The sequence below is a fragment of the Oncorhynchus kisutch genome, unplaced genomic scaffold (genome assembly GCF_002021735.2).
Source record: "Oncorhynchus kisutch isolate 150728-3 unplaced genomic scaffold, Okis_V2 Okis07a-Okis12b_hom, whole genome shotgun sequence".
Lineage (NCBI taxonomy): Eukaryota > Metazoa > Chordata > Actinopteri > Salmoniformes > Salmonidae > Oncorhynchus > Oncorhynchus kisutch.
Window position 1 is genome coordinate 3,020,790 of NW_022261984.1, and position 27,732 is coordinate 3,048,521.

At 42.6% G+C, this 27,732-nt stretch overlaps 4 protein-coding genes across 6 annotated transcripts; all 4 read right to left on the reverse strand.

The window, feature by feature from the left end:
* Positions 1-1,537: 1,537 nt before the first annotated feature.
* Positions 1,538-4,756, reverse strand: LOC116360201 (B-cell CLL/lymphoma 6 member B protein-like). Its single transcript, XM_031815102.1, has 4 exons — positions 4,367-4,756; positions 4,146-4,249; positions 3,978-4,041; positions 1,538-3,796 (listed from the first exon to the last, which is right to left on the reverse strand). Exons 1-4 carry the CDS (start codon positions 4,644-4,646, stop codon positions 2,706-2,708), a joined length of 1,539 nt encoding a protein of 512 aa, XP_031670962.1. The 5' UTR covers positions 4,647-4,756; the 3' UTR covers positions 1,538-2,705.
* A 2,903-nt stretch (positions 4,757-7,659) lies between these two features.
* On the reverse strand, positions 7,660-13,774 carry LOC109877684 (B-cell CLL/lymphoma 6 member B protein-like). Of its 2 annotated transcripts, none has more exons than XM_031815101.1 (6): positions 13,277-13,774; positions 13,055-13,177; positions 12,583-12,646; positions 10,622-12,420; positions 10,285-10,329; positions 7,660-8,139 (listed from the first exon to the last, which is right to left on the reverse strand). In XM_031815101.1, exons 2-4 carry the CDS (start codon positions 13,151-13,153, stop codon positions 11,330-11,332), a joined length of 1,254 nt encoding a protein of 417 aa, XP_031670961.1. In that variant the 5' UTR covers positions 13,154-13,177; positions 13,277-13,774; the 3' UTR covers positions 7,660-8,139; positions 10,285-10,329; positions 10,622-11,329. The 2 variants fall into 2 exon arrangements, with proteins under 2 accessions (XP_031670961.1, XP_031670960.1); XM_031815100.1 differs by having other exon boundaries at positions 13,074-13,177; positions 13,277-13,763.
* Positions 13,775-16,749: 2,975 nt separating this feature from the next.
* LOC109877686 (zinc finger protein 2 homolog) lies at positions 16,750-21,462 on the reverse strand. Of its 2 annotated transcripts, none has more exons than XM_020469888.2 (4): positions 19,208-19,777; positions 19,018-19,121; positions 18,850-18,913; positions 16,750-18,678 (listed from the first exon to the last, which is right to left on the reverse strand). In XM_020469888.2, the coding sequence occupies exons 1-4, from the start codon at positions 19,521-19,523 to the stop codon at positions 17,585-17,587; spliced, it is 1,578 nt and encodes a 525-aa protein (XP_020325477.2). In that variant the 5' UTR covers positions 19,524-19,777; the 3' UTR covers positions 16,750-17,584. The 2 variants fall into 2 exon arrangements, with proteins under 2 accessions (XP_020325477.2, XP_031670953.1); XM_031815093.1 differs by lacking the exon at positions 19,208-19,777 and adding an exon at positions 21,374-21,462 and having other exon boundaries at positions 17,009-18,678.
* Positions 20,999-27,116, reverse strand: LOC109877687 (Krueppel-like factor 12). The gene is made up of 5 exons (XM_020469889.2): positions 26,644-27,116; positions 26,447-26,550; positions 26,278-26,341; positions 24,284-26,095; positions 20,999-21,462 (listed from the first exon to the last, which is right to left on the reverse strand). The coding sequence occupies exons 1-4, from the start codon at positions 26,951-26,953 to the stop codon at positions 25,005-25,007; spliced, it is 1,569 nt and encodes a 522-aa protein (XP_020325478.2). The 5' UTR covers positions 26,954-27,116; the 3' UTR covers positions 20,999-21,462; positions 24,284-25,004.
* Positions 27,117-27,732: the final 616 nt, after the last annotated feature.

Sequence of the window (27,732 nt, forward strand, 5' to 3'; positions counted from 1 at the left end):
TGGGGATTCTGGGATTAAAGAAGAGGTGAGTGAGTAGCTTGGTTTCTAGAGCAGAGCTATTCAACCGGGGGGCCACACCCCCTAGGGGTATTAACAAATATATATTTATAATGTTTTTATAAATCAGTCAGTCATCCACCAGTCAATAGCCCCCCCAGTCAGTCATCCACCAGTCAATAGCCCCCCCAGTCAGTCATCCACCAGTCAATAGCCCCCCCAGTCAGTCATCCACCAGTCAATAGCCCCCCCAGTCAGTCATCCACCAGTCAATAGCCCCCCCAGTCAGTCATCCACCAGTCAATAGCCCCCCCAGTCAGTCCTCCACCAGTCAATAGGCCACCAGTCAGTCATCCACCAGTCAATAGCCCCCCCAGTCAGTCATCCACCAGTCAATAGCCCCCCCAGTCAGTCATCCCCCAGTCAATAGGCCACCAGTCAATAGGCCACCAGTCAGTCATCCACCAGTCAATAGCCCCCCCAGTCAGTCATCCCCCAGTCAATAGGCCACCAGTCAGTCATCCCCCAGTCAATAGCCCCCCCAGTCAGTCATCCCCCAGTCAATAGGCCCCCCAGTCAGTCATCCACCAGTCAATAGGCCCCCCAGTCAGTCATCCACCAGTCAATAGCCCCCCAGTCAGTCATCCACCAGTCAATAGGCCCCCAGTCAGTCATCCACCAGTCAATAGCCCCCCAGTCAGTCATCCCCAAGTCAATAGCCCCCCAGTCAGTCATCCACCAGTCAATAGCCCCCCAGTCAGTCATCCTCCAGTCAATAGCCCCCCAGTCAGTCATCCCCCAGTCAATAGCCCCCCCAGTCAGTCATCCCCCAGTCAATAGGCCACCAGTCAGTCATCCCCCAGTCAGTCATCCCCCAGTCAATAGCCCCCCCAGTCAATAGCCCCCCCCAGTCAGTCATCCCCCAGTCAATAGGCCACCAGTCAGTCATCCCCCAGTCAATAGCCCCCCAGTCAGTCATCCCCCAGTCAATAGCCCCCCCAGTCAGTCATCCCCCAGTCAATAGCCCCCCCAGTCAGTCATCCCCCAGGCAATAGCCCCCCAGTCAGTCATCCCCCAGTCAATAGCCCCCCCAGTCAGTCATCCCCCAGTCAATAGCCCCCCAGTCAGTCATCCCCCAGTCAATAGCCCCCCAGTCAGTCATCCCCCAGTCAATAGCCCCCCCAGTCAGTCATCCCCCAGTCAATAGGCCACCAGTCAGTCATCCCCCAGTCAATAGGCCACCAGTCAGTCATCCCCCAGTCAATAGCCACCCAGTCAGTCATCACCCAGTCAATAGCCACCCAGTCAGTCATCACCCAGTCAATAGGCCCCCCAGTCAGTCATCCCCCAGTCAATAGGCCACAAGTGAGGCAAGTGCTGCTGGTAAGCTTTCTTGACTTCATTTTTGCCAAAACACCGCTAACCTTTGTTTAACCAGCTAAACAGCAGCTCTTAGTGAAAATGTGTTTGGAGTTACCGTTCTAGCTTATAGGCTATGTTAGAGTTCCCCTTCCAATTATAATGTGGCATGGTCAAAATTCTTTAAAAATTTAATTTATTTTAAAATGTTGATAACTTCTCCCTGCCATTCTCCTGATGTTAATTAAGACATGTGAAAAATGTTTTGCTAACATATGATGAGGATCCCTGGTTGGCCGGTTTGCCTGGGCGGGGATCCCTGGGCAAGGAAAGGTTGAAGACCCCAGGTCTACAGTGATGATGCACATCCTAACCTGCCAAACCTGCTCAAAACAGTCAGAATGGAAAGGAATTAAACCAGAGAGAACTCTGATTGAATTGATGGGGTTGAAATTCAATTCATTCCAATTCTGGGACTCAAAAACCAGCATATGGTTTCCAAGGCTGAATATGATGAAGAAGGTAAAGGGGTATGAAGATAGTTCTATAAACCCAACCACTGACAGCATACCATTCCAGTCAGCACTCTCTCTACTTGCACCAGCTAGGTCACCATGTCCATTTACAGTGCCAGGACTGTGTTGGTGTCTGTGAAACTGTCGCTTTGCTCTTCTGCCATGTAGATGTCCAGGAAAGAGGTCACCGTTGCGCTCTTCCCTGAACCTTCCTCCTCTTCCCTGAACCTTCCTCCTCTTCCCTGAACCTTCCTCCTCTTCCCTGAACCTTCCTCCTCTTTCCTGCGTTCAGGTAAGAGAAGAGCCGAGCAACCAACTCTCAACCACCAACAGGCTTTGCTCACCCAGGCACCTGTCCAGAGCTTCCAGAATTATTAAATGCTGTTCTTTGGTTCACCACTGCACCAATACAAATTCTTGAGGATGTTTAAAATCTTCACCTGTAATAACTTATACATTATCAATCCACTCTGGACCAAGCATTAAGCTAGCTGAACTGAAAACACAACCACTACACACAGAGGGTCGTGTTCAATGTGGAAAACATCCAAACTGTTAAAAACACATGGACCCAGTGTTCATATGAAAACCCCAGTAGTGTGGAGCCATTCCCCTTACAACTAGGCCCATGAGTTTTTCCTTGGTCTTGTCACGTGGTGAGGAAAAACTCCTGGCACTGCATATCATTACACCGGGTGGAGAAGTGTGAAGCTGCCCCTAGATGCTGATGTTGGGTAAGTTTAGCATTTTTTTCCATAAGTGGTAAAGGTTAGGATTGGGAGAGAGGAAGCTGATCCTAGATCTGTATCTAGTCGGAACTTCACCCTGGAACACTCAGGGCAGCACAACGTCCTGTGGCCTGCCACCAGTGTGGACGAGGAGGTGCTTCTTCATGTGGCCAGACTGGGTGAAGCACTTCCCACAGTAGATGCAATGAAATGGTTTCTCTCCGGTGTGCACCCTCTCATGCATCTTCAGCTGGTGGCTGTGGGAGAAGCGCTTGGTACAGTGGCTGCAGCCGTACGGTTTCTCCCCTGTATGGACCCGCATGTGCCTCCGCAGGTGCGCCGGCTGGGGGAAGGGCTTCCCGCAGAGGCTGCACCGGAGCTGACTCTTGGGCGAGTGAGACGTCAGCTGTTGTGGCTGCTTTTCTATGCCTTTCGATGAAGAAGTGGTGCTTATGTTGAAATTCAGGAAGGGGGCTGGCTTCCCTCTTTGGGGAACCTGGTGGAGAGTAACACTTGGGGATGAAAAGCTGTTTGGGGAGGACAGTCTGTTGAAATCTGACATCTTGGACATTGATCCTACAGTTGTCCCTTGCTCTGCATGTTGAGTGTCAGGGGGACACTTTGTCTGTCCAGATTCCATTCCCCCTTTTCCTCTGTTGTCCACAAGCTGCCTGCTTTCTGAACAAACCTCTCCAGATGTCACCTCTTGGCCAGTTATGCTCCATTCTGAACTCATATCTGCCTCCACTTTAATGGGAACTGAGTCCACCATCACCACATCAGGCAGCCAGTCCAGAGATCCTGAAGCAGACATGCAGACCCCTGAGTTACCTGGCACCCCTCTCCTCTCTGGATGTCCAGACAGCCTCTTGGAGTCTGGCCCTGCATTATGAGGAGCATTCACAGTTGGGTTGTCAGTCTCTTGGTTCTCTGTCCATTGGGACAGGCTGTATTCTATGGGTTGATGGTCAGTTTCCCAGGTCACACCCTCAGCAACCTGATGGTCCTGTCTTGCTCTGCTGTATTGTGAAGCTGGATGCTGGAACGTCTGGTTTTCAGGTTCTATGTTGAGTGAGGTGTCTGGAGCTCTGTGTCTGTTGCCCTGCTGGCCCAGATGGTCTGTGGGTTCAGTAGAGGATGAAGAACCTGGTTCTGGCACAATCTTCTCACTGTTCTCACTGACCAGTTGGACAATCTCTGAAATGGGTCAATGTAAAGCACAGCATTAGCTTCCTGTAGTGGACACTGATTCTTCTTTGCCTTATTTAATAGTTATGGGTTATGACTAAGAAGGTAATAAAATACTGCAATACACACTTAAGTCTTTACTTAACATAAAGTATAAACTGCATAGATTTGATAAGTTGCACAAAAATACCTTCCGTTCTACTGGTGTCAAGGTTCTCCATTTTGATAAGAGGTGCCTCTTGCATATCTGCCACCTGTTTTGTAATCATCAGAAACATTTTATTAGAAACATATCCCCAAAACCATTTGAAATATGAGAAAACAAATCATATATTTGACCATGTCTATGACAACTGACCTGCATGCTCCCATCCTGGTCTGTTGCTGTGCGTCCTGAGTCTCTCCAGTTGGTGACATCCTGCGTTAAGTTGCCCCTTTCACTGTCGGCAAAACAATTCTCCACTGCACCAGAAAACACAAACCCTTATAAACGTTACATATTCTACATGACCATTATTTTTAAAGTGTTGAAATATGGTTTTTAAAAACTACAATATCTAAGTCTGTCTAATGACTTTCCTACTAAGCTCCCTCTTGCTCGGGCAACACGATTGGTGTCGCGCCAGTGAACTGTGCGTCGCAGGGCTCCGAATTTCTCTGTGCCCTGTTGAGAACTCTGGTATTTTGTCAAAAGCAGCTTCCTCCGCAGGTTATCGATTTCTTTCTGACTATGGGAAATTTCCAAACGTAAGGCAGCATGTCCGTCATCTACAAGTTTGCAAATTTCGGCAACGGCTGCATTCGCCAAAACCTCAATGATGGAGGCTAGCTGAGCATGAAAGACGACGGTATCGGTCATGTTCTTGGCACTATGTCTAATTTAAACACTTATGTTATAGTAATTTGCATTGCAGTGTTCAATCAACGTCCTCAAAGTTCACACGGTATGCTTCAAACGTAAATATATTTTTATCTGTGGAGCTAGACACAATAAGGATTTTCCACAACAACGGAATTTGCTGTTCGCCTTCAAAATAAATGTCCGCCATTGGAAGTGATTCAAATGGATACAAATATTGTATACATTACATATTTGGACTAGATAATGCTTAAGATGAAATAGCTAGTTAATTTGATACAAAAAAGTGACTCTGTTTAAATCGCACTGTGAATGTATTATACTTTAGAATTGCATTAGGGGCGTACTCATAAGTTTCGACACCTACCCATTCAAGGGTTTTTCTTTATTTTTACTATTTTATACATGGTAGAATAATAGTTTAGACAATAAATATATGAAATAACACATGGAATCATGTAATAACCCAAAAAGTGTTAAATCTAAACATATTTTATATTTGAGATTCTTTCAAGTAGCCACCCTTTGCCTTGACAGCTTTGCACACTCTTGGCATTCTCTCAACCAGCTTCAAGAGGAATTTCCAACAGTCTTGAAGGAGTTCCCACATATGCTGAGCACTTGTTGGATGCTTTTCCTTCACTCTGCGGTCCAACTCATCCCCAACCATCTCAATTGGGTTGATGCAGCACTTCATCACTGTCCTTGGTCAAATACCCCTTACATAGCCTGGAGGTGTGTTTTGGGTCATTGTCCTGTTAAAAAAAATGATAATCCCACTAAACACAAACTAGATGGGATGGCGTACCACTGCAGAATGCTGTGGTAGCCATGCTGGTTAAGTGTGCCTTGAATTCTAAATAAAATCACTGACTGTCACCAGACCCACGGTGGGAACCACACATGTGGAGATCATCCGTTCACCAACACAATCTCCCATTTGGACTCCTTAGAGCAGACATATTTCCACCGGTCTAATGTCCAATGCTTGTGTTTCTTGGCCCAAGCAAGTCTCTACTTCTCATTGGTGTCCTTTAGTAGTGGTTTCTTTGCAGCAATTCGACCATGAAGGCCTGATTCATGCAGTCTCCTCTGAACAGTTGATGTTGAGATGTGTCTGTTACTTGAACTCTGTGAAGCATTTATTTGGGCTGCAATCTGAGGTGCAGTTAACTCTAATGAACTTATCCTCTGCAGCAGAGGTAAGTCTGGGTCTTCCTTTCCTGTGGCTGTCTTCATGAGAGCCAGTTTCATCATAGCGTTTGATGGTTTTAAAACTACACTTGAAGAAACTTTAAAAATTCTTGAAATTTTCCGGATTAATTGACCTTCATGTCTTAAAGTAATGATGGACTATCATCTCTCCTTGCTTATTTGAGCTGTTCTTGCCATAATATGGACATGGTATTTACCAAATAGGGCTCTCTTCTGTATACCACCCCTACCTTGTCACAACACCACTGATTGGATGAAATGCATTAAGAAGGAAAGAAATTCCACAAATGGACTTTTAACAAGGCAAAACTGTTAGTTGAAAGGCATTCCAGGTGACTACCTTGTGAAGCTGTCAAGGCAAAGGATGGTTACTTTGAAGAATCTAAAATATATTTCTGATTTGTTTAACACTTTTTTGGTTCATACATGACTCCATATGTGTTATTTCATAGTATGTCTTCACTATTATTCTACAACTCAGAGAAGAGTAAAAAATAAAGAACCCTTGACTGAGTAGGTGTCTCCAAACTTGACAGGTACTGTTCATATTGCAATGGGGTATTAGCCTACTTAGAGCTTAATGTGGCTAATTTCAGTCCCACAATATGCGCTACAACGCTAATATATGTGTATACTCGTCAGAATTGTAATCTGTTGGTGTCACTGAGTAGGCTGATAACCTATGTCATGGACCCAAGATGAATAGTTAAGGCTGTACAGTGCATATAAGTATGCCCCCAGTGCAATTCTGGTCTAATACATCCACAATGGGATTAACTGTTTTTTGTTCTTATAAAAATAACAATTCTCTTTTGTTGAATTTACATAACATTCCAACCTATTATTAAATGTTTTATTTTATTGTGCGCTGAATTAGTTTCATACACCCGTTTTATTATTCTATTTTTATTGTAATGTATACAGGGCTCTCTTATAAAAGAGAGTTGTGACTCTCAATAATAACTTGTTTAGCATTATCTAGTCAAAGTAATGGGGGCATTCGTAAATTACCTCCAGTGTGTCAAAGTGCGCTCTGAGCCGTTTTCAAATTCAGTGTTGTCAGATTGTTCATTTGTAAATTCAGAGTGTTTCTTTCTGGCCGAGGAGTAGGGTTGATCCGAGGTTTCTGACCTCACAACTGCAGTCAAGCACAGAAGCAAACTGGCTAAAGTTAGCTAGTTTGCTAGCTACTTCCAGAAACAAATGAGAAACCACCTAACTCTGACCATTTTACTAACCCGAGCAGAGCTAATTAGGCTGTTTTCATGTTATCTAGAACATTAGTGACTAACAGTGCTGCTAGCAACAATTGAATAATGTTTTTTGTCAACCTTTACTGACACCCGTCATATTCAACTAGTGTTGCGTGTTAGTAAACTCAGTTATTCTGTGCTCTGGCATACTCGAACGAGAGTGCTCTGAAATCAGAGTAGATAGCCAGAGTGAATTTACATACGCACCCAAGGAATCCACTTGTATCCGTTTGAAGTCAGTCAAATGGGAGCTTTTATTTTGAAGACAACCCGTAAATTCCACTATTGTGGCTAGTCCTTATTGTGGCTAGCTTCTCGCAGGTTCTCTTTTTTGTTTATTTTTGTTCCGGAAACAAAAAATGTCTTCTACTTAGTGGATCGTTTTTCAAAATAAAGGTGAGATTTCAAAATAAAGATTGGTTACACACAACTTATGTTAGTTCCAACATTGCTACCTGCTACAATCAGATTGTAGCGACTGAAAGGAATCAAATGTTACAAAAATCAGCCTTCTGACTTTCAATTAAGTTAATTAAAACAAACACTTTGTCCTCCAAATATGATTATTTTACTATTTGGTTCAAGTAGAAAAATACAGAATCAGCATACAACCTGAATTTAAAGGGAATACATACATTCCTTCAATTTAAAGTAAATCAATTGAATAGTAGGCTAAGGGTTAGTAGTCTCAAAACTAACCGAAGCACCACACTGAGAATGCATTCTAACACTGACCAATGTAACAGTAGAAATATTTAAATATCTGGATAAAGAATGGCTAAATAGCCAATGGGATTTCTTATTGTCCTGAGTAATAGCTAAACATTGCCTTTTGTTTTTACAATAAATTACAACATTGTAAATAAAAATGTGTAATAATAACAACATTGGTAATATGGGTGTAGGTAGCGCAGCAAGCATGTGGTGAGCATATAATGGTTAATGTCGTCATTCACAGTAACCTGCAACCACAATGTACTGGCTTCTCCTCCTTTCAGTAACGACTGGGGTTCAGAATCTGACTTCTGGAAAAGAACCACAGAACAGAACAGATTGTCAGACACAAACCAGAATGGAAGACATGGAATATGAACGCACAAGTAAAGAATATTAGGTCTATGGGACACAGACACTGAGGTGTCTGCGTGCAGTTTTGACATACAATGATATTTGTACGATTTTTGGGGAAACATATGGTTCATGAAATTCTGAATAAATGGAAAACAATTGCCTGAATCCCATAGGCTTTTTTTTAAGACTGGGAAAAGTCAAGGGGTCTGAATACTTTCACTTTGTTAGGTTACAGCCTTATTCAAATATTGATTATTCATTCCCCCCCTCAATCTACACACAATACCCCATAATGACAAAACCAAAACAGGTTTTTAGATATGTTTCTAATTTATAAAATTTATAAAATGTAAACTGAAATAAGTATTCAGACCCTGTATTTTTTCCCCAGACAACAATAAACATCGCTGATTTTTCTTTTTTATGGTATGGTAGCTAGATGCGTTTTATTTCTACAACATGTCTCGGTAAATTACGATATTTAACAAACGTTAGTCAGTTTTTTAGGAGAGTGGACTGCGCGCAGGCAGCAATTATTTGATTGATAGTTCTGGTTGCATAGTGATGGATCTTAGTCCTGCTTCAGAAGCGGCATAATGGCATTCCTTTACAGACAAATAAAATATCCGTTCATATCACCAGATAAGGTTTCGTGTCGGTATTTTAAAAACCATAGTGTAATACCTACCCTAACAGACAGAGAAACAAACATGCAGTAGCCGACGGGATTTGAAGGGGTCACATTCCATTATGTCTGAAAAGCGTAATCGATACAGGCTACCGGAAGTCTACTATAATTTCATATGAGACAAAAAGTAGAAATCGGTGCCATGAATTGGCTAGGATATTCTACATGCAACAGACTAAAGACTGAACACACACTAACTAGCATCATTAGCAAAGAGACAGGCAGGCCAGCGTGAACGAGAGAGAAGCAGAAGGCAGAAGGCAGAAGCGTGCTGTTTTGGTAATCTGCATCTTCCAATGTCTTGTCTTACAAATTCGCCTCTTCCTCTCTGGTTTTATTTGAATTACACAATTCCCCCAGGCCTTTATAGCCTATTGGCTATAAACATGGGAAATAATACACTATACATACACACAAAAGGTATGTGGTCACCCCTTCAAATGATTGGATTTGGCTATTTCAGCAACACCCTTGTATACAATTGACCACACAGCCATGCAATCTCCATAGACACAGTTGCAAAAGAATGGCCTTTACTGAAGAGCTCAGTGACTTTCAATGTGGCACCATCATAGAATGGCACCTTTCCAACAAGTCAGTTCATCACATATCTGCCCTGCTCAACTCTTAAGTGCAGTTATTGCGAAGTGGAAACCATCTAGGAGCAACAACGGCTGCGAAGTGGGAGGCCCCACAAGCTCACAGAACAGGACTGCCGAGTGCTGAAGCGTGTAAAAAATAATGTCAAAAATGTGTTACTGCAATCAAAATACTACTCATATTACAGAGCAAGCAGTAAAGTTGAATTTGACACCAAATGTTGCTTTGTAGCACCTACAACTGAAATATTTACTCTTAAAGGAGGCCTGGTAAGGCCAAAATGTCTATTTTTTTGTATTTATTTGATTTAACTAGGCAGGTCAGTTAAGAACAAATTCTTATTCACAATGACGGTAAGGCAAAAGACCTCGTGCCGGGACGTGGGTTGGATTAAAAATGGTAAATATATATAACACATATATAAGAAAAAACATTGTGACAAGAGACAACACAACATAAAGAGAGACCTAAGGCAACAACATAGCAACAAATATTCCAACTTCAATTAAATACTTGTCAATTATGCTTTAAGTTAAATGTCAAATATATCCAAACTATCCTTCCTCCAAAGGAACATTCTACGGATTGCATTTCATATATATATTTGAGAACTAGTGTTCTAGTTTTGTGAGAAATCATCCTTATATAAGTATATGTATTAAATGAATGGTCATCTAAACGTTATTTTCAGTAGAATCATGTATGGAGAATCCAAAACAAAGTGAGCAGTTTCAAATGCTGATATTAGGAAAGCAGGAAAGTGATTTTCTGGTTGTTCTATGTGAGATAAATCTACAGGAGCTATACTTACCTCCAGGAGATGAAGTTTCCCCAGACCATGATAACTGTGGGGATTCTGGGAATAAATGAGAGGTGAGTGAGTAGTTTGGGTCTACAATGCTGGTGCACATCCTAACCTGTCTAGCCTGCTCAAAACAGACAGAATGGAAAGGAATAAACCAGAATTTTGATTGAATTGAATGGGTTCTAATTCTATTCATTCTAATTCTGAGACTCAATCTCATTGCAACTGTAAATAGAAAATAGTTTTCCTAGGCAGAATGTGATGGGAAGGGTAGAGGGGGATCAATACGGCTTTACTGAACTCTACAATATTAAACCCTGTATCACAACCATTGGCAGCTTACCATTCCAGTCAGCACTCTCTCTTCTTGCAACTGCTGGGTCGCCAGGTCCATTTCCAGACCCAGGAGTGTTCTGGCATCTGGGAACCCTGCGCCTTCCTCCTCCTCCCCGGCTCTGTTCGTCCAAGTAAAAAAAAAACGAGCAGCGAGCTCTCGACCACCAACAGACCTCGCTCGCCTAGGCACCTGTCCAGTGCTTCCTGAACTCTTAACTGCTGTTTGATATGAATACTATTGGTAACAAATTCATAAGGATGTAGCCTAGGAGTAGGTAGCCTAGCAGTTAAGAGCTTTGAGTCAGTAACAGAAAAGTCACAGGTTTGAATTGCGAAAAGCCAACCAAGCTGAAAAATCTGTTGGTGTGCCTTGAGCAATGTACTTAACACTTATTGCACTTGTAAGTTGCTATGGATAACAGTGTCTGCTAACTGACTAAAATGTTATGTTTAAAATCTTCACCTTTAATAATATACATTATCAGTTCACTGTGGACCAAGTATCAAGCCAGCTGAACTGAAAACACAACCACTACACACAGAGGGAAGCATTCAATGTGGTATCTATGCAAACTGTTAAAAACACATGGACCCAGTGTTCATATGAAAACCCCAGTAGTGTGGAGCCATTCCCCTTACAACTCGGGTGGAAGAGGAACTATGGGGGAAGACCAGTTTTTCCCTGGTCTGGTCACGTGGTGTAGAAAAACTCCCCTCAGGGCAGCCCAATATCCTGTGGCCTGCCACCAGTGTGGACAAGGAGATGCTTCTTCATGTGGCCGGACTGGGTGAAGCACTTCCCACAGTAGACACATTGAAACGGTTTCTCTCCGGTGTGCACTCTCTCATGCATCTTCAGCTGGTGGCTGTGGGAGAAGCGCTTGGTGCAGTGGCTGCAGCCGTATGGTTTCTCCCCCGTATGGACCCGCATGTGACTCCGCAGGTTCGCCTGCTGGTGGAAGAGCTTTCCACAGAGGCTGCACCGGAGCTGCCTCTGGGTGGAGTGAGACATCAGCTGTTGTGGCTGCTTTTCTATGACTTTCAATGAAGAAGTGGAACCTCTGAAATTTGAGAAGGGGGCTGGCTTCCTTCTTTGGGGAACCTGGTGGAGAGTAACCCTTGGGGATGAAAAGCTGTTTCGGGTGGACAGTCCATTGAAATCTGGCATCTTGGACCTTGATCCTACAGTTGTCGCTTGCTCTGTGTTTTGAGTGTCATGGGAAGACTTTGTCTGTCCAGACTCCATTCCCCCTCTTCCTCTGTTGTCCACAAGCTGTCTGCCATCTGAACAGATGTCTCCAGATGTCAACTCTTGGCCAGTTATGCTCCATTCTGAACTCATATCTGCCTCCACTTTAATGGGAACTGAGTCCACCAGCACTACATCAGGCACCCAGTCCAGAGAGCCCAAAGCAGACATGCAGACCCCAGAGTTACCAGGCACCCCTCTCCTCTCTGGATGTCCAGACAGCCTCTTGGAGTCTGGCCCTGCATTGTGAGGAGCATTCACAGTTGGGTTGTCAGTCTCTTGGTTCTCTGTCCATTGGGACAGGCTGTATTCTATGGGTTGATGTTCAGTTTCCCAGGTCACACCCTCAGCAACCTGATGGTCCTGTCTTGCTCTGCTGTATTGTGACGCAGGATGCTGGAACGTCTGGTTTTCAGGGTCTATATTGAGTGAGGTGTCTGGAGCTCTGTGTCTGTTGCCCTGCTGGTCCAGAAGGCCTGTGGGTTCAGTATAGGATGAAGAACCTGGTTCTGCCACAATGATCTTCTCACTGCTCTCACTGACTGGTTGGACAATCTCTGAAATGGATCAACGTAAAGCACAGCATCAGCTTCCTGTAGTGGAGACTGATTCTTCTTTGCCTTATTTATTAGTTATGGCTTATGACTAAGAAGTTGATCAAATACTGCAATAAAGGCTTTACTCAACAACGTGTAAATTGGATAGATTTAATAAAATACCTTCTGTTCTGCTGGTGTGAAAGTTCTCCATTTTGATAAGAGGTGCCTCTTGCATATCTGCCGTCTGTGTTTGTATACATCAGGAACATTTTATTAGAAAAATATCCCAACATTTTAAATATGAGAAGAAAATGATTAGGGACATTCCGCCACCCAACACATTTTCAGATGGGCCGTTAAACAGGTGTCATGTCTCTCTTTGGTCACTGAAGATCCCATGGCACTTATTGTAGAGTAGGGGTGTAAACCCCGGTGTCCTGGCTAAATTCCCAATCTGGCCCTCATACCATCATGGCCACCTAATCATCCCCAGTTTACAATTGGTTCATTCATTCCCCCTCCTCTCCCCTGTAACTATTCCCCAGGTCCTTGCTGTGAATGAAAATGTGTTGAGTCAATTTACCTGGTAAAATATGGGTAAAATAAAAATCCCACCACCACCTAATATGCAAACATAAATTATCAATTTTACCGTGTCTATGTCAACTGACCTGCATGCCCCCATCCTGGTCTGTCCCTGTGAGTCCTGCTTCTCTCCAGTTGGTGACATCCTGCATAAAGTTGCCTCCATCACTGTCGTCAAGACGATTTTCCACTGCACCAGAAAATAGAATCATTCATAACCGTTATACATTACCAATTATTTGTTAACGTGTTTAAATAAGGTAAAAACAACAACAATATCCATCTCTACCTGTTGACTTTCCTACGAAGCTCCCTCTTCCCCGAACAATATGACTGCTATCAACGCGCCTGTGAACTGTGCGTCGCAGGGGTCCAACTCTTTCTGTGCTTCGTCGAGAATTCTGGAATTTTGTCAAAAGCAGCTTCCTCCGCAGGTTATCGATTTCTTTCTGACTATGGGAAATTTCCAAACGTAAGGCAGCATCGCCGTCATCTACAAGTTTGCAGATTTCGGCAACGGCTGCATTTGCCAAAACCTCAATGATGGAGGCTAGCTGAGCATGAAAGGCGACGGTATCGTACATGTCCTTTATGTTAAACACTTATGTTAAAGTAATTTGCATTTGAGTATTCCGTCAACGTCATGAGACGACACAGTTCACACCATATAGCGTATACTTCACACACATCTCGTTTGTTACGCTACTTCCTGGATCTTTTTTTTAGAATAAGGGTTGGCTTTTCAAAATAAATGTTGGTTACACACACGATATATGTTGGTTCGAACTTCCAACATTGCCACCTTCTGCTGTATCATATTGTATCCGCCACTGAAAGGAATCAAATGTTGTTTCATGAGCCTTCATTGACTTTCAATTAAGTGAATAAAAAAAATACTGACCTCCAAAAATAATGATTAAGTACAAAAATACAGAATGCGCATACAACAAGTCAATCAAGAGAGAAAGCTACGGGTTAGTAGTCTCAAAACTAACTGAAGCACCACACTGAGAATGCATTCTAATTCTGAACAATGTAACAGTAGAAATATTTAAATATCTGAATATAGAATGAATAAATAGCCAATAGGATTTCAGATAGTCCTGAGTAATGGGTAAACAACTACACTGAACAAAAATATAAATGCTACATGTAAAGTGTTGGTCCCATGTTTCATGAGCTGAAATAAAAGATACCAGAAATGTTCCATAAGCACAATTTTTCTTTTTTTAAAAGGTATGTTACCCACAAATGCATATCTGTATTCCCAGCTGTGAAATCCATAGATTACATCCTAAAGCATTTATTTCAGTTGACTGTGAATAAATGCAGTTATATGAACTGCAACTCAGTAAAATATTATAAATTGTTGCATTCATATATTTTTTTCAGTGTAAATAACATTTAGGAGATTTGATTTTACAATAAATGACACTAAATACAAAAACACTTAACTAGATGGTAACTTCACATGAAGTAATGTGGGGCTTGCTTTAGCTTTTAAAGTATTTTTGTGGTAGTGGAAGCTCAAGTTTCACTTTACTATTTAAAGCAAATAGTACAATCAATTAAAATGTAGTAAAACAAATTGGTCTGATTACTTTGATAGACTACTATATAAACATTATTTATTTGGATTGTGGGGCAGTTAGATCACAAAAATGTCTAAACTACAGTAGTTGAGTGAAAACTGGAAGAAGAAAGACAAGGTTATCTTCTGTCAGACGATGGTAACAAAAGTCTGGATCATGTGGACAACACTCGAAGGAAAGCAAAGCAACTCAATCATCCATGCTCGGGTTTCAGATAAATACATGCATTATTTACTTTTGTAAAACATTGTGTAAATCAAGTTCGATTTTTGTTGAATGATGATATAATGATCAAACAGTACAATGAATTGTAGGAAACTCACAAGTCTGCTGTTCAAAGTCAGAAACTCAAATTTTATTTTGGACTTGTCTTGTTGGCAATATGCCGTGCATCTTTAGCCAGATGCCCTGTTGTTTTCCCTGCTGCATATCCATTCATTAATTCAAGCTTTGCTAACATGCTTGTTTCTGGTTGTGATCTGTTGTATAATGCAGTCTTGTTGAAACGAGAGAAAATAAATCATGGTTCTGCAACTTTTTTCCTTTCTGAATATGAAGACTTGCTGTTGTGGTGGAAGGGAGAAACTCAAGGAATTAGAAACATTTAGGCTATTATTTGGGGAGGGAAATATGACCCAGCTAGTGTTGACAGATCTTTAAAAGTATTTTAGTGGTAGTTGAACTATGTATAATAGGTTTGTATGTAGAACTACTGATAGCTAGCTGTAGTTGTAACAGTGATCACCATTCCAGCTTGAATAGCAGTGACGTAGAGGACGACATCCTACACTAAGTTTCTGTCTAACCTATTGGGAAAGTGTTCAGAAGTTTGAATGAAAAGAAAAGCAGAAATACATTACATTTTAGGCCGAGCCCTACCCATGCCGGTGACGTTCAGGCCCTACCAGCGCCCGATTGCTCAACACAGTAACTTCCTGTTAGTATCAATAGCTGATCTCGGTCTGTCCCTTGCTTCCTGCGCTGCACCATGCGCTCCTCTGCCTGAGTATCTATAGCATTGGCTCCATAGGCGGCTCAATGATGAGACATGAGAGCTGACGTTAGTTAGCTACTTTTGGTCACTAAACTCCGACAAAGAGCTGTAACTTTTGATTGATGTGCTAATATATATATTTGTAGTTGATACCAGTTCAATCATTTGAATTTAGAATAGCCTGAACATGTGAAAGCTGGTTTGGTGTCCCTAGGTTGAACGGTGCAGTTACTTTATACAAATCTGTAGTTGATAAAGATCTTAAAGAGTGAAGTTAGGATAGCCTTAATGTTTTAAAGTTGGTCATGTAGAAAGACCATTTTGAATAGCTACCTCTGTATTCCTATGGTTCTCATTCAAACCCCATGTTCATTTCTACCAATTGTACGTGTATATATAGTATCAAATCTTTTGACAAGCAATCTAAATTTAGATTTTAGAATAGTCTGAACATATCAATGTTGGTTTGGAGTTGATCATTTAAATGGTTAAAGAGGAGATACTGTAAATGTAGATTATAAATTAAAAAAGGTTACCATTCTAGTACATGGCACTTTCTTGCCATTGAAATGCATTGGTATCCATGGCAATGGCTTCGTTTGGGCATTTCAACGAGGAGACATCTGACTTCAGTTAGCTGCTTTTCCTCACTCTAAACTCAGACAAACCGCTGTAACTTTTGATTGGTAGTAGATAATTATGTTCCGATTCCAGATTTAAATACCAGAGAAGTAGACCTCAATGTCATACCCTCTAGGTTTTTATTTAAAGTGCTGGAAATGTGGTCAAAGTTGTAGATTTGTGTCAAAAGTTGTATTATTCACCATGAATATGGATGTTGGAAGTCTGGGAGTTGATGTCAAAATAGGACCTTTAGAATGTTGAATAAAAACTATGGAAGTAAATAAGGGACAAAAAGCTTAGTAGTTTAAAAAGTACAAAAGCTATAAAAAGTTGTATGCAAGCACATTGGTCCTGACCGCTCTGCACGTTTAAAGTTTGAATGGCGTTTCTAGCTTCAACGGTGTCAGAGGAGTAGTCTTCCAAATAATAATAATATAAAGTATGACAAATTTAAAGTGGGGTCTCGCGCTTTGCAAACCACACTAATAATTACATTGGTAATAGGGGTGTATGCAGTGCAGCAATCATACAGCAAGAATATAATGGTTTATGTCGTCATTCACAGGAAGCTGTAACCACAATGTACTGGATTCTACTTTCACATACTACTGGGGCTCAGGGTTTTCTTGGCTACCAAGACTCTTTGCTCTGGCCAAACCCTACGCCACTCCCTCGGACGTCAGGTTCTTGAGAGCAATGAGTCCAGATCGGAGTACCTCACAGACCTTTCACTGAATGCGAACACATTCAGGGCCATCTGATTGGTCCAGAGTCAGAAAACGTGTGATTAAAGATATGTTTCTAAAATTCATCATTGGCATGGACATTTTTAATTGGTTAGAGACGATGCAATTACCAATGACTTTATTTTGTACAACACCCATAGTGCCCCTTATCACCACAAACAACTTCAATGATAGCAGTCTCAGGCTAAAGTATGTTGTGAACGACAGAGCAGCTGAATAATTTAGTGAGAGTCATCAGGCTAGCTCGGGATTGGGTCTTCTTCATAACTTATACATTATCTAGCCACTCTGGACCAAGCATCAAGCCAGTAAACTGAAAAAACTACCACTACACACCGGAACTGTTCAATGTGGAAACCAATCAAACTGTTAAAAACACATCGACTCAGTTTTCATATGAAAATCCACGAGTGTGGAGCCCTTACAACTAGGACCAGGAGTTTTCCCCCGGTCTGGTCACATTCTGAGGAAAAACTACTGGCCCTGCATTTCATTACACCTGGTAGAGTAGTGTTAAATTGCCCCTAGACACTGATGTTGGGTCAGTTTAGCATTTCTTTCTACTAATGGTAAAGGTTAAGATTGTGGGAGAGGAAGCTGATCCTAGATCTGTACCAAGGGGACACTTCACCCTGGAACACTCAGGGCAGCCCAATATCCTGTGGCCTGCCACCAGTGTGGACGAGGAGGTGCTTCTTCATGTTGCCGGACTGGGTGAAGGACTTCCCACAGTAGATACATTGAAACGGTTTCTCTCCGGTGTGCACCCTCTCATGCATCTTCAGCTGGTGGCTGTGGGAGAAGCGCTTGGTACAGTGGCTGCAGCCGTACGGTTTCTCCCCTGTATGGACCCGCATATGACTCCGCAGGTGCGCCGGCTGGTGGAAGGGCTTTCCACAGAGGCTGCACCGGAGTTGCCTCTTGGGCGAGTGAGACGTCAGCTGTTGTGGCTGCTTTTCTATGTCTTTCGGTGACGAAGTGGAGCCTCTGTTGAAATTCAGGAAGTGGGCTGGCTTCCCTCTTTGGGGAACCTGGTGGAGAGTAACCCTTGGGGATGAAAATCTGTTTCGGGTGGACAGTCCATTGAAATCTGACATCTTGGACCTTGATCCTACAGTTGTCCCTTGCTCTGCATGTTGAGTGTCAGGGGGACACTTTGTCTGTCCAGACTCCATTCCCTCTCTTCCTCTGTTGTCCACAAGTTGCCTGCTTTCTGAACAGACCTCTCCAGATGTCGCCTCTTGGCCAGTTATGCTCCATTCTGAACTCATATCTGCCTCCACTTTAATGGGAACTGAGTCCACCATCACCACATCAGGCAGCCAGTCCAGAGAGCCTGAAGCAGACATGCAGACCCCAGAGTTACCAGCCACCCCTCTCCTCTCTGGATGTCCAGACAGCCTCTTGGAGTCTGGCCCTGCATTGTGAGGAGCATTCACAGTTGGGTTGTCAGTCTCTTGGTTCTCTGTCCATTGGGACAGGCTGTATTCTATGGGTTGATGGTCAGTTTCCCAGGTCACACCCTCAGCAACCTGATGGTCCTGTCTTGTTCTGTTGTATTGTGACGCTGGATGCTGGAACGTCTGGTTTTCAGGTTCTATATTGAGTGAGGTGTCTGGAGCTTTTTCTCGGTTGCCCTGCTGGTCCAGATGGTCTGTGGTTTCAGTAGATGACGAAGCACCTGGTTCTGCCACAATGATCTCCTCACTGCTCTCACTGGCCAGTTGGACAATCTCTGAAATGGGGAAAAGTGAAGCACAGCATCAGCTTCCTGTAGTGGAGACTGATTATTCTTTGCCTTATTAGTTATGACTAAGAAGTTAATCCAATACTGCAATAAACTTTGAAGGATCGGTCAAGCAACAAAGTGTAAAGTGCATAGATTAGATACGTTTAACAAAAATACCTTCTGTTCTGCTGGTGCCATGGTTCTCCATTTTGATAAGAGGTGCCTCCTGCATATCTGCCATCTGTGTTTTGTATTCATCAGGAACATTTTATTATAAAAATATTCCCAAAGCCATTAGAAATATGGGAAAATAAAATACATTTGACCATGTCTATGACAACTGACCTGCATACCCCAATCCCGGTCTGTTGCTGTGCGTCCTGAGTCTCTCCAGTTGGCTACATTCTGCGTAAAGTTGCTCCCTTCACTGTCGGCAAAACAATTCTGCACTGCACCAGAAAAGAACAACGCTCAAACGTCATATATTTCACATGACCCATTCATTTTAACGTTTTGAAATAAGTTTAAAACCTACAATATCCAAGTCTGTCTGTTGGCTTTTCTACGATGTTCTCTCTTGCCCTTGCCCGGGTAAAATTATCGGTGTCCACGCGTCTGTGGACTGTGCGTCGCAGGATTCCCAATTTATCTGCGTTCCGTCGAGAATTCTGGAATTTTGTCAAAAGCAGCTTCCTCCGCAGGTTGTCGATTTCTTTCTGACTATGGGAAATTTCCAACCGTAAGGCAGCATGGCCGTCATCTACAAGTTTGCAGATTTCGGCAACGGCTGCATTTGCCAAAACCTCAATGATGGAGGCTAGCTGAGCATGAAAGGCTACAGTATCGGACATCTTCTTGGCTCTATGTTAAACGCTTATGTTATAATAATTTGCATTGTTCAGTCAACGTCTTAACACTTCACTGTTTCCAACATAAACTGTACGCTTCTTCACACAACTCTTCTTGTTCCGGAAACAAGATGTCACCTACTTCCTGGATCGTTTTTCAAAATAAAGGTTGATTACACACGACGCATGCTAGTTCCAACATTGCTACCGGTTGCTGTAGCATATTGTAGCTGCTACTGAAAGGAATATTATATTTTTTTAAATCAGCCTTCTTTGACTTTCATTGAAGTAGTGAATTTAATCAAACACACACTTTGTCCTCCAAAAATGATTATTTTACTATTTAGTTCTACACAAAAAACAGAATAGGCATACAACCTAAAACGAATAAGTTCTGGCAGTTAAAACTTAGTAAATCAAAGAGTAGGCTACGGGTTAACTGAAGCACACAATGAGAATGCACTCTAATTCTAAACAATGTAACAGTAGAAAAATATATATTTGAAATGTAATACAGAATACAGTACCAGTCAATAGTTTGGACCCATCTACTCATTCCAGGGGTTTTCATTATTTGTACTATTTTCTACATTGTAGAATAATAGTGAAGACATCAAAACTATGAAATAACACATATGGAATCATGTAGTAACCAAAAAAGTGTTAAACAAATCAAAATATATTTTAGATTCTACATTCTTAAAAGTAGCCACCCTTTGCTTTGACAGCTTTGCACACTCTTCGGCATTCTCTTAACCAGCTTCATGAGGAATGCTTTTCCAACCGTCTTGAAGGAGTTCCCACATATGCTGGGCACTTATCCCAAACCATCTCAATTGGGTTGTGGAGGCCAGGTCATCTGATGCACTATCACTATCCTTCTTCGTCAAATAGCCTTCACACAGCCTGGAGGTGTGTTGGGTCATTGTCCTGTTGAAAAACAAATTATATCCCATCTCGTTTGCACTTATTGGGACTGGCATATCGCTGCAGAATGCTGTGGTAGCCATGCTGGTTAAGTGTGTCTTGAATTCTAAATAAATCACAGACAGTGTCACCACCAAAGCACCCCCACACCATCACACTTCCTTCTCCATGCTTCACAGTGGGAACCACACATACGGCGATCATCCGTTCACCTACTCTGCATCTCACAAAAAATCTCACATTTGGACTCAGAGCAAAGCACAGACTCCCCCCCCCCCAGTCATGTCCATTGCTCGTGTTTCTTGGCCCAAGCAAGTCTCTTCTTCTCATTGGTGTCTTTTAGTAGTGGCTTCTTTTCAGCAAATCGACCATGAAGGCCTGATTCAGTCTCCTCTGAACAGTTGATGTTGAGATGTTTCGAACTCTGAAGCATTTATTCTGGGCTGCAATCTGAGGTGCAGTTAACTCTAATGAACGTATCCTCTGCAGCAGAGGTAACCTCTGGGTCTTCCTTTCCTGTCGTGGTCCTCATGAGAGCCAGTTTCATCATAGCGCTTGATGGTTTTTGCGACTGCACCTTGAAGAAACTTTCAAAGTATTTTTTTTAACCTTTATTTAACTAGGCAAGTCAGTTAAAAACAAATTCTTATTTACAATGACAGCCTACCCTTACCAAACCCTTACCCAGAATACGCTGGGCCAATTGTGAGCAGCCCTATGGGACTCCCAATCACGGCCGGTTGTGACACAGCCTGGAATCGAACCAGAGTCTGTAGTGACACCTCTAGCACTGAGACACAGTGCCTAAGACCGCTGCGTCACTCTGGAGCCCACTTGGGAATGAGTAGGTGTGTCCAAACTTTTGACTGGTACTGTATATAAATAGCCAAAGGGATTTCTGATAGTCTTGAGTAATAGCTAAACACCTAAATAACATGTTGTCCTTCACAGTGACCTGTAACCACAATGTGCTGGCTTCTCCTTTCAGTAACTACTTGGGATCAGGATCAGATCTCTGGAAAAGAAACACAGAACAGGACAAAAGATTGTCAGACAAACCAGAATGGAATACATGGAATATGAATGCACAAGTAAAGAATTGTAAGTCTATGGGACACAGACCCTTTTTGAGGTGTTTGCACACAGTGTTGACATACAATGATGTAACAACCAATCACAGAATGAGATTCAAGACGTTCCTTTATCTGGAAAGATTGTTGGGGAAACATGGTTCATGAAACTGTCCTCAAAGCATACTAACCTTCCCTGTGGAGTACTTCCTGAAAACATAATTTGTCAGCATTGAATTGAAGGTTCGGGAGACCAGAGACAGGTTCCAGCTGCCTCACTTCCCCTCCACACACAACAGGATTGTTTATTGAGATATATAAATAACTCCGCAATAAAAGAAACATCCCTTTTTCAGGACCCCGTCTTTCAAAGAGAATTCATAAAAATCCAAATAACTTCATAGATCTTCATTGTAAAGGGCTTAAACACTGTTTCCCATGCTTGTTCAATGAACTATAAACAATTAATGAACATGCACCTGTGGAACGGTCGTTAAGACACTACCAGCTTACAGACGGTAGACAATTAAGGTCACAGTTATGAAAACTTAAGATACTAAAAAAGAGGCATTTCTACTGACTCTGAAAAACACCAAAAGAAAGATATCCAGGGTCCCTGCTCAACTTTGTGAACGAGCCTTAGGCGTGCTGCAAGGAGGCATGAGGATTGCAGATGTGGCCAGGGCAATAAATTGCAATGTCCGTACTGTGAGACGCCTAAGACAGCTCTACAGGGAGACAGGATGGACAGCTGATCGTCCTCGCAGTGGCAGATCACGTGTAACAACACCTGCACAGGATTGGTACATCGGAACGTCACACCTGCGGGACAGGTACAGGATGGCAACAACAACTGCCAGAGTTAAACCAGGAACGCACAATCCCTCCATCAGTGCTCAGACTGTCCGCAATTGGCTGAGAGAGGCTGGACTGAGGGCTTGTAGGCCTGTTGTAAGGCAGGTCCTCACCAGACATCACCGGCAACAACGTTGCCTATGGGCACAAACCCATCCGAGTCGCGGTTTTGTCTGACATGGGGTGATGGTCGGAATTCGCATTTATCGTTGAAGGAATGAGCGTTACACCGAGGCCTGTACTCTGGAGTGGGATCGATTTGGAGGTGGAGGGTCCGTCATGGTCTGGGGCGGTGTGTCACAGCATCATCGGACTGAGCTTGTTGTCATTGCAGGCCATCTCAACGCTGTGCTTTACAGGGAAAACATCCTCCTCCCTCATGTGGTACCCTTCCTGCAGGCTCATCCTGACATGACCCTCCAGCATGACAATGCCACCAGCCATACTGCTCGTTCGTTCTGTGCATGATTTTCTGCAAGACACGAATGTCAGTGTTCTGCCATGGCCAGCAAAGAGCCATTGAGCATGTCTGTGACCTGTTGGATCGGAGGGTGAGTGCTAGGGCCATTCCCCCCCAGAAATGTCTGAGAACTTGCAGGTGCCTTGGTGGAAGAGTGGGTAACATCGCACAGCAAGAACTAGCAAATCGGGTGCAGTCCATGAGGAGGAGATGCACTGCAGTAGTTCATGCAGCTGGTGGCCACACCAGATACTGACTGTTGCTTTTGACCCCCCTTTGTTCAGGGACACATTATTCCATTTCTGTTAGTCACATGTTCCGTTTATGTCTCAGTTGTTGAATCTTATGTTCATACAAATATTTATACATGTTAAGATTGCTGTAAAAGCAGTTGACAGTGAGAGGACATTTCTTTTTTTGCTGAGGAGATATATATATATATATATATTTAACAGTGTCTTAAAGCATGATTTAGAAATAACTAACTATTAGTTCGAATTTGACATTACCCAGGACTCCTGTAAGACTCCATATTGTTTCATCTGTAGGTGCTACATGCCAATACATGGTGTCATATGAAGCTAAATTGCTTGCTCTGTCATATGTATTTTGATTTCAATAACATTTCTTACATACATTTCGGAATATAGAAAAATATCAACGTGAAGTGAAAAGATCCCACTTTTGATTTGGCAAATTTTTCAATATATTATTGGACATAATACACTATGGGCATATCAAAGATACAGAGTGGAATCTCTGCTACTTTTAGAGTAATAAACACATTTTTAAGCATTACCAACAGAGTGAATGTGAAAATGGATTCAAAATAGTCACCTCTGCTGTTGATTTGCAGGATGTGCAATGACACTTAAAAGGAGGGCTGTGATTGGTTACATTGTTAACTATGCCAAAGTATTTCTGTAAAAGAAGCCATAACTTTAAAGCTAGCAGAACTTTGAATTGAATTGTACATTATGTTTGACAATGTTTGTAAAAAAAAAAGGTTTAAAGCCTAATAAAAAAAAATATATATACACTTTTAATATTCATTTATAAATATGCAAGAAATGTGTTATTGCAATCAAAATACTAATCAAAATACAGAGCAAGTGATAAAGTTGTATATGACACTAAATGTTGCTTTGTAGCACCTACAACTGAAGCGTGGAGTCTTAAAAAGTAGTACTGGGTCAGGCCAAAATGTCATAAATATTCAAACTTAAATTAATTACGCTTTAGGATACATATGTCAAATATATCCCAAAAATCCATCCTCCAAAGGATCATTCTATGGATTCTAATTATGGGACTAAATATCTCAGCAACGGTGAATAGAAAAGTGTTTTCCTAGGCAGAATATGATGGGAAGGGTATCAAGATGGCTTTATCGAACTCTAGAAATCCAACCATGTTAAACCCTGTATAAACGACAAATATTGACAGCTTACCATTCCTGTCAGCACTCTCTCTCTCCTTGTAACTGCTGGGACGCCAGGTTCGTTTCCAGGGCAAGGAGTGTGCTGGCGTCTGGGAACCCTGTGCCTTCCTCCTCCTCATCCCGGTGTCCAAGTACGAACAGAGACGAGCAACAAACTCTCAACCACCAACAGGCCTTGCTCGCCCAGGCACCTGTCCAGTGCTTCGGGAACTCTGTTCACAATGATATGAAATCTATCTACATCGTTACAGTCTATCAGTCTGATAGGGAATCTGTCTTATTGACAGGTTAATGGAAATGTAGTCTTAATTATTGTACTTTGGTTCCCCACTGCACAAATACAAATTCATAAGGATGTAGCCAAGCGGTTAAGAGTGTTGAGCCAATAACAAAGGCCGCAGGTTGGAATCACCTGAGGGAAGCGTTCAATGAGGAAACCATTCAAAGTGAAAAACACATGGACCCAGTGTTCATATATAAACCACAGTAGTGTTGAGACATTCCATTTACAACTAGGGCCAGGAGTTTTTCCCTGGCCTGGTCACCTGGTGAGGAAAAACTCCAGGCCCTGCCTATCATTACACTGGGAGGAGTAGTGTGAAGTTGCCCTTAGATGCTGATGTTGGGTCAGTTTAAAGAATTTTAAAAATCCACTAATGGTCAAGGTTAAGATTGTGGGAGAGGAAGCTGATCCTAGATCTGTATCTAGTCTGAACTATAGCCTGGAACACTTAGGGCAGCACAACGTCCTGTGGCCTGCCGCCAGTGTGGACGAGGAGGTGCTTCTTCATGTGACAGGACTGGGTGAAGCACTTCCCACAGTAGACACATTGAAACGGTTTCTCTCCGGTGTGCACCCTCTCATGCCTCTTCAGCTGGTGGCTGTGGGAGAAGCGCTTGGTGCAGTGGCTGCAGCCGTACGGTTTCTCCCCCGTATGGACCCGCATGTGCCTGCTTAGGTACGCCTGGGGGAAGGGCTTCCCGCAGAGGCTGCACCGGAGATATCTCTTGCTGGATTGAGACGTCAGCTGTTGCGGCTGCTTTTCTATGCCTTTCGATGAAGAAGTGGAGCCTCTGTTGAAATTCGGGAAGGGGGCTGGCTTCCCTCTTTGGGGAACCTGTTGGAGAGTAACCCTTGGGGATGAAGAGCTGTTTCGGTTGGACAGTCCATTGATATCTGGAAACTTGGACCTTGGTCCTACAGTTCTCCCTTGCTCTACATGTTGAGTGTCAGGGGGACATGTTGTCTGTCCAAACTCCATTCCCCCTCTTCCTCTGTTGTCCACAAGCTGCCTGCTGTCTGAACAAACCTCTCCAGATGTCAACTCTTGGCCAGTTATGCTCCATTCTGAACTCATATCTGCCTCCACTTTAATGGGAACTGAGTCCACCATCACCACATCAGGCAGCCAGTCCAGAGAGCCTGAAGCAGACATGCAGACCCCCGAGTTACCTGGCACCCCTCTCCTCTCTGGATGTCCAGACAGCCTCTTGGAGTCTGGCCCTGCATTATGAGGAGCATTCAAAGTTGGGTTGTCAGTCTCTTGGTCCTCTGTCCATTGGGACAGGCTGTATTCTATGGGTTGATGGTCAGTTTCCCAGGTCACACCCTCAGCAACCTGATGGTCCTGTCTTGCTCTGCTGTATTGTGATGCTGGATGCTGGAACGTCTGGTTTTCAGGTTCTATATTGAGTGAGGTGTCTGGAGCTCGGTGTCTGTTGCCCTGCTGGTCCAGAAGGTCTGTGGGTTCAGTAGAGGATGAAGAACCTGGTTCTGCCACAATGATCTTCTCACTGCTCTCACTGACTGGTTGGACAATCTCTGAAATGGGGAAAAGTAAAGCACAGCATCAGCTTCCTGTAGTGGAGGCTGATTCTTCTTTGCCTTATTTATTAATTATGAGTTATGACCAAGAAGTTAATAAAATACTGAAATAAACATGGACAACTTTACTTAACATGTAAATTGCATAGGGTTGGATTAGTTTCAACAACAACAAATACCTTCCATTGTACTGGTGTCAAGGTTCTCCATTTTGACACAAGTTTCCTCTTGCATATCTGCCATCTGTGTTTTGTATTCATCAGAAACCTTTTATTAATAACATATCCACAACAGCACTTGAAATATGATTAAACAATAATACATTTGACCATGTCTATGACAACTGACCTGCATGCCCCCATTATGGTCTGTCGCTGTGCGTCCTGCGTCTTTCCAGGTAGTGACATCCTGCATGAAGTTGCCCTCTTCAATGTCGTCAAAACGATTCTTCACTGCACCAAACAAGAGAAACCCTCATAAACGTTATAGATTCTACATTACTAACCATTCTTTTTGAAAGTGTTTAAATAAGGTAAAAAACCTACAATATCCAATTCTGCCTGTCGACTTCACTACAAAGCTCCCTCTTCCCCGGGCAACATGATTAGTGTCCACGTGCCTGTGAACTGTGCGTCGCAGGGCTCCAAATCTCTCTGCGCTCCGTCGAGAAGTCTGACATTTTGTCAAAACCAGCTTCCTCCGCAAGTTCTCAATTTCTTTCTGGCTATGGGAAATTTCCAAACGTAAAGCAGCATGGCCGTCATCTACAAGTTTGCAGATTTCGGCAACGGCTGCATTCGCCAATACCTCGACGATGGAGGCTAGCTGAGCATGAAATGCGACAGTATTGGACATGTCCTTAGCACTATGTTTATGTTAAACACTTATGTTATAGTAATTTGCATTGCAGTGTAAAGTCAACGTCTTCAGACTACACAGTTCACACCATAGAGCATTGAACACAATTGTAGTTGTTTTTGTTCTGCTACTTCCTGGATCGTTCTTCAAAATAAAAAAAGTTTGCTTTTCAAAATAAAGGTTGGTTACACACACACACACACACACACACACACACACACACACACACACACACACACACACACACACACACACACACACACACACACACACACACACACACACACACACACACACACACACACACGATTTACCTTAGTTCAAACTTCCAACATTGCCACCTGCTGCTGTATCATATTGTTGCTGCTATTAAAAGGAATGAAATTGTAAAAAAATTATAATTTGCCTTTCAATTAAGTGAATAAAAATATAACAAGCACACGTCGTCCTTCAACAATTTTACTAATAAGTTAAAGTAAAAAAAATACAGACTCAGCATACAACCTGAATTTAAAAGGAATAAATGTATTCCTTCAGTTAAAAATAAGTCAATCAAGAGAGAAAGCTAAGGGTTAGTAGTCTCCAAACTAACTGAAGCACCGCACTGAGAATGCATTCTAATTCTGAACAATGTAACAGTAGAAATAAAAATCTGACTATATATATATATATATATATATATTTTTTTTTTAATCAATTACAAATCTGTATAAAGAAATTACTAACTAGATGGTAACTTTACATGAAGTAAAGTTCTGGGGCTTGCTTTAGCTCCT

Bases quoted from the DNA above. Each gene is read 5' to 3' on its own strand.
- LOC116360201 (XM_031815102.1), bottom strand. From the start codon at position 4,646: ATGACCGATACCGTCGTCTTTCATGCTCAGCTAGCCTCCATCATTGAG. The intron at 4,250-4,366 runs GAAAGTCATTAG...TTTCTGGTGCAG, and splicing joins AGCAAGAGGGAGCTTAGTAG to TGGAGAATTGTTTTGCCGAC. The intron at 4,042-4,145 runs GTCAGTTGTCAT...ATTACAAAACAG, and splicing joins ACCAGGATGGGAGCATGCAG to GTGGCAGATATGCAAGAGGC.
- LOC109877684 (XM_031815100.1), bottom strand. From the start codon at position 13,571: ATGTACGATACCGTCGCCTTTCATGCTCAGCTAGCCTCCATCATTGAG. The intron at 13,178-13,276 runs GTAGAGATGGAT...TTTCTGGTGCAG, and splicing joins CTTCGTAGGAAAGTCAACAG to TGGAAAATCGTCTTGACGAC. The intron at 12,421-12,582 runs GTATTTTATTAA...GATCCATTTCAG, and splicing joins TCACACCAGCAGAACAGAAG to AGATTGTCCAACCAGTCAGT.
- LOC109877687 (XM_020469889.2), bottom strand. From the start codon at position 26,953: ATGTCCAATACTGTCGCATTTCATGCTCAGCTAGCCTCCATCGTCGAG. The intron at 26,342-26,446 runs GTCAGTTGTCAT...TACAAAACACAG, and splicing joins ACCATAATGGGGGCATGCAG to ATGGCAGATATGCAAGAGGA. The intron at 26,096-26,277 runs GTATTTGTTGTT...TCCCCATTTCAG, and splicing joins TGACACCAGTACAATGGAAG to AGATTGTCCAACCAGTCAGT.
- LOC109877686 (XM_020469888.2), bottom strand. From the start codon at position 19,523: ATGTCCGATACTGTAGCCTTTCATGCTCAGCTAGCCTCCATCATTGAG. The intron at 19,122-19,207 runs GTAGGTTTTAAA...TTTCTGGTGCAG, and splicing joins AACAGACAGACTTGGATATT to TGCAGAATTGTTTTGCCGAC. The intron at 18,679-18,849 runs GTATTTTTGTTA...TCCCCATTTCAG, and splicing joins TGGCACCAGCAGAACAGAAG to AGATTGTCCAACTGGCCAGT.